The sequence below is a fragment of the Atractosteus spatula genome, chromosome 20 (genome assembly GCF_055471065.1).
Source record: "Atractosteus spatula isolate fAtrSpa1 chromosome 20, fAtrSpa1.hap1, whole genome shotgun sequence".
Taxonomy (NCBI): domain Eukaryota; kingdom Metazoa; phylum Chordata; class Actinopteri; order Semionotiformes; family Lepisosteidae; genus Atractosteus; species Atractosteus spatula.
The window spans coordinates 18,376,905-18,385,036 of NC_142725.1; the positions used below are offsets into that span (position 1 = coordinate 18,376,905).

The 8,132-nt window shown below is 55.7% G+C and overlaps 1 protein-coding gene across 2 annotated transcripts; it reads left to right on the forward strand.

The window, feature by feature from the left end:
* Positions 1 to 1,626: 1,626 nt before the first annotated feature.
* Positions 1,627 to 8,132, forward strand: fblim1 (filamin binding LIM protein 1). 2 transcript variants are annotated; one of them, XM_088938365.1, is made up of 8 exons: positions 1,627 to 1,993; positions 3,575 to 4,045; positions 4,342 to 4,493; positions 5,041 to 5,170; positions 5,370 to 5,539; positions 6,289 to 6,467; positions 6,653 to 6,773; positions 7,521 to 8,132. In XM_088938365.1, exons 2-8 carry the CDS (start codon positions 3,634 to 3,636, stop codon positions 7,659 to 7,661), a joined length of 1,305 nt encoding a protein of 434 aa, XP_088794491.1. In that variant the 5' UTR covers positions 1,627 to 1,993; positions 3,575 to 3,633; the 3' UTR covers positions 7,662 to 8,132. The 2 variants fall into 2 exon arrangements, with proteins under 2 accessions (XP_088794491.1, XP_088794490.1); XM_088938364.1 differs by lacking the exon at positions 1,627 to 1,993 and having other exon boundaries at positions 3,566 to 4,045; positions 7,521 to 7,746.

Genomic DNA, 8,132 nt, shown 5'->3' on the forward strand with positions numbered 1-8,132 from the left:
CCTTTGTTGAGTGTGGCAGATAAAATGAACAAGTACTGCTGCTGTCTCAAGAGACACTGTCCCTGCCTCTAGAGACGCTGTCCCCACCTCTAGAGAATATTTGGTTTGGAAGTAGCGGGGCTGGTGAGGATGGTGCTCAGGTCCTGCACTCTCACACGGTTGTTGTGAGAGAGGTGTGAGCACTCTCACTGACCAGGCGCTCGTCAGATCCTGTGGACTCGCAGGCCTGGCTCACGCTGATGGACCACAGTGCGATACACCAACAGCTTGCAGCCTGAGACAGAGGGGGTGTCACTGTGACCCCAGGAGCAGGAGGTCTGCGAAGTTTGCTGAATCTGCGCAGCTCTGCCGAATTGGTGCAGTTTGTCTGCGCACCAGTGGGACCTGAAGTGAGTCCAGTGCGAGGAGAGCAAACCGTTGTGAGCTCACCAGCCCAGCGGTTCACCTGGTTTCAGACAGGAGCCCAGAGCTGTCTGCTGCCCTCCTAGAGCCTTACTGCTTACACACACACCTTACTGTCTCACACACTTTCCCAGGGCAGGATACAGCTGTGTATGTGCGAGAGGGTGTGTGAGTACGTATGTGTGAGTGTGAGTCAGGGCTTCTCGTCCTGTGTTTCACTCAGTGTCCAGAAAGGACTCGGAAAGTCTCGGTGTTCCCCTCTGCTCTGGGCCGGGTCAGGCACTGTCCTGCTGGGGCAGCTGGTAGGAGGTCCGAACAAAACTCCAAAAGTCCCAAGTGTGGAAGTGAAACTAGAGATTTCTCTGTGCCGGAGAGAAGCTGCCTGTGTGTGTGGCTCCAGCTCAGCCGGGTGGGAGTTCCAGGCAGCGGAAGTCTGGGGGGGGCACGGGCCCCCAGGGCATGACTGACAGCAGCACAGCAGGGTGGGCGGGGCTGCCCTCTCGACCCTGTGGGCAGGGGGAGGGGCTGGCAGGGGTCTGGGTGATGTCATCACGGACAAGCCCCAGCAGCCCTGAACATTCCTCAGAGCCTGACTCCTGCCTCCGCACCCCTCCCCCTCTCCCGCTCTGTCCCAGGCGTCTCCCTGCTCCTGCTCCTGCTTTCCCAGCTCCACACTCCCCTCCCTCTTTCTTTATGAACACCTCTTCTCAGTCCCTGTGCCAGAGTCTTCATGTGCTGTTAATCCGTGACGTTTAGGCCTTGTGCACGCTGCACACACTGCACACACTCCCAGCCTCGTCTGCGTGTCACAGATTCACCAAACAGCTGGGTGTACGCGCTGCACACACTGAACACCAGATGTGGATATACTGCATAAACACACTGAACACCAGGTCTCCATATACTTAATACATTTTGCAGACTAAGCACCAGGTGTGTTTATGAACTGTACACACTGAACGCCAGGTGTTCCAAGCTGTGTACTATATAGACACTCTGAACACCTGGTACGCTGTTGATTGGCGTATACCTGCTGCACCCCGGGGTGTCCTGTTCAGGTCTGGGGCCGGCAGTGGCTCCAGCTGGGAGGCAGGGAGAGGAGAGTCTGGGAGAAGGGGGGCGGGGGGGCTGTCTGTGGGCAGGTATTTACTCACATCCTGCTTCCCCGCAGGAGGAGGAGACAGAAAGAGAGGGAGGGAAGCAGTGGGGGTGAGACTGTGCGTCAGTTTCGTGGAGCTCAGGCTCTGACTCAAGAACTGTTCACCTTTTACGGCCGGAGCCGGAGCTGCAGAGGGGGAGGGAGAGCTGGAGGAAAGGGAGTGGCCTGACGGAGCTGCTCTCCAGGTCCCGGGACAGAGACCCGCCGCGCCGACACCCTGCCAGGACCGGGAGCACAGACACTGCGCAGGACCCCAGTCTGCCCAGCACAGACGCACGGCGAGAGCCAGGCTCATCTGCAAGCTCCCCCTGACGGCCCTGATAGGTCTGCCTCTCACACAGCCTGAAGCTTCACTGCACAGTGCAGCCAAGACACTTCTCTGGCATCTGGAGCAAACTGTGGGGCTCATTACTGTAGAGCCCTGGGGTACAGGTTAGTGCTGGATTCCCTGTCTTGCAGGGAGAACTGCTGTCTCTTTATCCCTTTGTCTCTGTGTCTCTGTATCCCAGTATTCCCATATCCCTGTGTCTCTGAGTCTCTGTATCTCTGTATCCCAGTATCCCTGTATCCTTGTGTCTCTGTATCCCAGTTTTTCTGTGTCTCTGTATCCCTGTATCCCTTTGTCTCTGTGTCTCTGTTATCTGTGTCTGTGAATCCCTGTATCCCCATATCCCCGTGCCTCTGGGTCTCTGTATCCCCGTATCCCTGTGTCTCTGTGTCTCTGTACCCCTTTGTCTCTGTGTTTCTGTTATCTGTGTCTCTGAGTCCCAGTGTCTCTGTGTGTCTGGGTCTCTGGTCTCTGTGTCTGAATAAATAAAGTATTTTATCATTGTTTCTTATCTCTGGCTATGCTATGATTACTAGACTCCCTTGTCTCCCATGAATGAAGCTACTCAGGAAACATGCTGTGTCGGCAACACCTCTCCACCTTGTTCTCAATAACTGATCACACCTGAGGAAGGCTCCACAGTCGAAATGTTGTGTTTCCTTTCCTTTCTTTTCAGCAGGGAATAAACATGTTACCTGTTCCTTTGCAGCCTGCGCATGCTGACGGAGCTCCCTACTTGAATTATGTGTAAATAATGTTGATCAGCTATCCATAACGCTGTGGTCAGTCGCTTCCTGTTCAGATAGGGCTACAAGCTTGTTGCTCCCAAAACAGGAAAGTACAAGGAGGGATAGTTAGTGTGGGACAATTTTAATCTTTTTTGCTAAATGACTTCAATGATTCATGAACTGTTCACAGAACTACAGTGCTGCTCAGACCTCTCTTCCCAGTGTGGATCTGTGTCTATGGTAAGTGTGTTCCAGGGGTGAGCTGGCATCTGGCTTGGTGCCTGGCCAGTGTCTGCCAGCTGCAGTCAGCAGCCCAAGGTCACAGCAGCTGTGATACATCTGTCAGTCACAATCTGTACACATCTGGACTGCAGATATTAGTATAGTGTATAACCACTGTAGTGTAGACCCTCAATTGGCTAGACTTGTAAACACTGAGAACTGGACAGGAGACACAGCTGGACTGTAAACACTGAGAGCTGAACAGGAGACAGCTGCACTGTTAACACTCTGAGAACTGGACAGGAGACACAGCTGCACTGTAAATACTGAGAGCTGAACAGGAGACACAGCTGGACTGTAAACAGTCTGAGAGCTGAACTGTAAAAAGTCTGAGAGCTGGACAGGAGACCCAGCTGAACTGTAAACAGTCTGAGAGCTGGACAGGAGACCCAGCTGGACTGTAAACAGTCTGAGAGCTGGACAGGAGACCCAGCTGGACTGTAAACAGTCTGAGAGCTGGAGAGTGGAAGGCTTGTACAAGAAGGCTTATACCAGTGTGGATGTGTGGAGACTGAGGGGGGTTCTTCAAACAGCCCCATGCGATGCCGTTCAAGAAGTAGGGTCTCTGATCTGAACCACAGCAGCAGGAGAAGGCCTGAAAGTCCCCAGTGTCCAGACTCCTTGTCCGCAGACTCGTTAGCTGTGCTCAGCCCGTGCCGTGTTGTTTTCCTGCAGAGTGAGGTGTCGTGCTGTGTAGGGTCTGTGTTGGAGTGCCCCCCGGTGCCCCCAGCGCCATGATGGCAGCCCCACAGCCCCAGAAGAGGATGGTGTCGTCCGTGTTCATCACCCTGGCATCTCCGTACCGCGCACAGGTGCGTCCCGCATCCCGGGACACCCAGCCCAGCGCCACTGGCACAGGGCCCCAGCTCCCCATCACAGGGGACGCTGGCTTCACATGGACAGCAACCCCTCCAGCCACCAGGGCGGCGCCAACAGCCAACGGGCAGCACCAAGCCCAGCCCTTACCTGAGTGGAGAGGGAGCAAGGGCACAGGTCCAGCAGGGAGTGCAGCACTGGCCACAGCAGCGTCCACAGCACTGACCCCAGCAGCATCCACAGCCGGGACCACAGCCCTGACCCCAGCAGCGTCCACAGCCGGGACCACAGCCCTGACCACAGCTGGGAACAGAGAGAACGGCACCGAAGGTAGAGGGAGAGAAAGCTCCTTGGATAGGCAGGAACAGTCCAAGTGGGTATTGCAGGGGGGCAGTAAATTATGTTGGAAGGTGAGATATGATGTATTTTATTCAGGGGTGCAGTAAGTAATGGGGGCAGTTACATATTGGGGCAGGTGTTTATTGGGGGCTCTGGAGGAGAAGGCTGATGGGGGACAGTGAGACGGGGCAGCGGCGAGGATCAGTGTTGGTTCGAGGGGGAGCTCTGTCCAGGCTGCGGTTTCTCCAGGGTCGTGTTCTAACTCAGTGTCTTTCTCTGCTGATCAGACTTCCCCTCTGTCCTGCCCCCACCACCCCCACCGCCCCCGCCAGAGGCAGCCCTGCCCGCATTCTCCAGCCCTTGCCTCCCACCGCCTCCCCCTCCACTGGCTGTCACAGCGCCCCCTGTCTCCAGCGCAGGGCCACTGCACACACTAAAGGTAGGAGAACACTGCCTACACACAAAGGCACTGCACCGTCTTTCCCTTTTAAAGTCCTTGTTTTAAAAGATGTCATCCCTTTCTTGCACTCTGGGCTACATGTAAACAGAACAAGTAATAGGTTTATTCCATGCCGAAAAAAAGAAGAAAGAGAACACAACGTTTCGGCCATGGAGCCTTCTTCAGGTGTGAGAGATGACTTCACACCTCTTGATTGGCCTCTCTTTCTGTCCCCCGCTCCCGCCTCTCACTCCTCCTCCCTCCCAGCCTTTGTTCTCCCGCTACTTTACCTTTGCCTACTGCCCTGTCTCTCTCACACCTGAAGAAGGCTCCATGGCCGAAACGTTGTGTTCTCTTTCTTCTTTTTTTCAGCATGGAATAAACCTATTACTTGTTCCTTTGCAACCTACGCATGCTGACGCAGCTACCCACCTGAACTACTACATGTAAACAGATCTCACAGCGTCAGCGTTCTCCCTCAGCACGTAATTCATTCGCTACATTGGCAACTCAGATAACCTGTTCACCCCTGTTGTGTTCCTTGTAGGGCACAGCGGCAGGGCAGGGAAGGCAGTGCGAGGAGCAGACTCCCTCTGGTGGTGAAAAGCAGCCAGTGCACGACCAGCCCCTGGACTCCCAGCACAGCCGGTCAGCGCCGCCCCACACGGACAGCAGAGGTACAGAGCGAAGGAGGGGGCGCTGCCTGTTACCCCACTGCAGGCGCCTGCTCAGAGTGGGGTTTCGTTTCTCCCAGATCGTCTTGTTGGGGGGAATCGCTTTTTTGAGTTTTTTATCTTCCTGCGCTCTCTCTGTGCGCTCAGTCCCTACTTTTGAAGCTGATCTCCTATGGGCTGTTTCTCCTCTGTATTTCTTCAGAGATCTGTGGCTTCTGCCACAAGCTTGTCCCGTCCACTGAGCCCGCTGTGGAGGCCCTGAGTAAGACCTACCACGCAGGCTGCTTCCAGTGCCGGCAGTGTCGCCGCCCGCTGGCCGGACAGCTGTACTACAACAAAGTCGGAACTCCCCTGTGTGAGCCCTGCTACTCGGTACTTGATCGCTCCTGAGGCTGTTACTGTTGTTATCAGTGCTGCCTGTACTCCTGACACTGCTGTTCCCCACTCTTACTGATCTCCATCATTCCTGAGGCTGTTACTGATGTTATCAGTGCTGCCTGTACTCCTGACACTGCTGTTCCCCAGTCTTACTGATCTCCATCACTCCTGAGGCTGTTACTGATGTTATCAGTGCTGCCTGTACTCCTGACACTGCTGTTCCCCAGTCTTACTGATCTCCATCACTCCTGAGGCTGTTACTGATGTTATCAGTGCTGCCTGTACTCCTGACACTGCTGTTCCCCAGTCTTACTGATCTCCATCACTCCTGAGGCTGTTACTGATGTTGTCAGTGCTGCCTGTACTCCTGACACTGCTGTTCTACAGTCTTACTTCTCCTATAGTTCCACTTCTAGCAGAACCACACTGCTGGCAGTTGTTTCAAATGCTGCTGCCAGATGCTGTGGATGCACAGTCTCCTCATATTACACCGCAGTAATAATTATAACAATATTAATAGTGGTATTATGTAGTGCCTTTAAAAGTAATCATCTAAAAACACTTGACAAAAAATGTACAGAAATAAAAAAAGCTACGTACCCCTTAAAGATCCTTGTACACCTTTATAGTAGACTTAAAGTAATGACACTACTGCTTCTACCAGCAGTGCTGTTACAGCTCTCTATTCTTTTTTGTGAAAATGTGGTTCCTTATTACTGACAGTCCTCTGTCTCCCCCTGCAGGCCACTCTGGAAAGGTGCATGCGCTGCAGTCAGGTGATTCAGGATCATGTGATTAGGGCCATGGGCAAGGCCTCCCACCCAGAATGCTTCATCTGCACAGTGTGCAGCAGACCAATCGGAGAAGAGAAGTTCGCTGTGGATGACAAGAACGAGCTGTACTGCCTCCAGGACTATTACAGGTACTGCCCCTCCCTGTAGCCCCAGAGACACCAGACAGGCAAGCAGGCCTGACCCCCAGAGTGCAGCATCGTCAGCATGGCTTGACAACCTGCACAGGCAGGGAGGCTAAAATCACATGAGACATACATCTGCTGCTGAGTCCGGTTGTGTCCCGGCTCGAGGTCACTCTGCGTCCCTCCTGCAGGACGTTTGCCCCCGAGTGCAGTGTGTGCCGCCAGCTGATCGTCCCCAGGGAGGACGGCAAGGACTCCTACACCGTGGAGTGTCTGGGCCGCTGCTTCCACGAGGACTGCTACAGGTGTGAGGTAGGTCCTGGGTGTCTCCCGCCGGGCTTGATGGGCAACACGACTGGGCCGCCGCTCGGTCTGCTCCTGTCCCCCTTACTGCCTCTCTCTCCCTGCCAGAACTGCAGGGTGCTCCTGTCCCCCTCACTGCCAGAACTGCAGGGTGCTCCTGTCCCCCTCACTGCCAGAACTGCAGGGTGCTCCTGTCCCCCTCATTGCCAGAACTGCAGGGTGCTCCTGTCCTCCTCACTGCCAGAACTGCAGGGTGCTCCTGTCCCCCTCACTGCCAGAACTGCAGGGTGCTCCTATCCCCCTCACTGCCTCTCTCTCCCTGCCAGAACTGCTGGGTGCTCCTATCCCCCTCACTGCCAGAACTGCAGGGTGCTCCTGTCCCCCTCACTGCCTCTCTCTCCCTGCCAGAACTGCTGGGTGCTCCTATCCCCCTCACTGCCAGAACTGCAGGGTGCTCCTGTCCCCCTCACTGCCAGAACTGCAGGGTGCTCCTGTCCTCCTCACTGCCAGAACTGCAGGGTGCTCCTGTCCCCCTCACTGCCAGAACTGCAGGGTGCTCCTATCCCCCTCACTGCCTCTCTCTCCCTGCCAGAACTGCTGGGTGCTCCTATCCCCCTCACTGCCAGAACTGCAGGGTGCTCCTATCCCCCTCACTGCCTCTCTCTCCCTGCCAGAACTGCTGGGTGCTCCTATCCCCCTCACTGCCAGAACTGCAGGGTGCTCCTGTCCCCCTCACTGCCTCTCTCTCCCTGCCAGAACTGCAGGGTGCTCCTGTCTCCCGAGCCGAATGAGCAAGGCTGCTACCCCCTGGAGGGACGAATCCTCTGCAAGCCGTGCCACCTCTCCCAGAGCCGCAGCCTCCTGGTGACCTCAGCTGACCTGGCACCTGCCCTCTGACCTCCTGCAGACCTGACACCTGGGCCGGGACTCAACACCCTCCCCGTCTGACCTCTGACCTCCTGCGGACCTGACACCTGGGCCAGGACTCAACACCATGTCCCCTGACCTCTGCCCTATGACCTCCCACTCACCTGACACCTGGGCTTGGACTCAACACCCTGCCCGTCTGACCTCTGACCTCCCACTCACCTGACACCTGGGCCATGACTCAACACCATGTCTCCTGACCTCTGCCCTCTGACCTCCCACTCACCTGACACCTGAGCCAGGACTCAACACCATGTCCTCTGACCTCTGACCTCTGACCTCCCACTCACCTGACACCTGAGCCAGGACTCAACACCATGTCCTCTGACCTCTGACCTCTGACCTCCCACTCACCTGACACCTGAGCCAGGACTCAACACCCTGCCCATCTGACCTCTGACCTCCCACTCACCTGACACCTGGGCCAGGACTCAACACCAT

What these genes read in the sequence shown, in the direction of transcription:
- fblim1 (XM_088938365.1), top strand. Translation starts at nt 3,634, where the DNA reads ATGATGGCAGCCCCACAGCCCCAGAAGAGGATGGTGTCGTCCGTGTTC. An exon ending in TGCCTCCAGGACTATTACAG is followed by an intron (nt 6,468 to 6,652) that starts GTACTGCCCCTC and finishes TCCCTCCTGCAG; the next exon opens with GACGTTTGCCCCCGAGTGCA. An exon ending in AGGACTGCTACAGGTGTGAG is followed by an intron (nt 6,774 to 7,520) that starts GTAGGTCCTGGG and finishes TCTCCCTGCCAG; the next exon opens with AACTGCAGGGTGCTCCTGTC.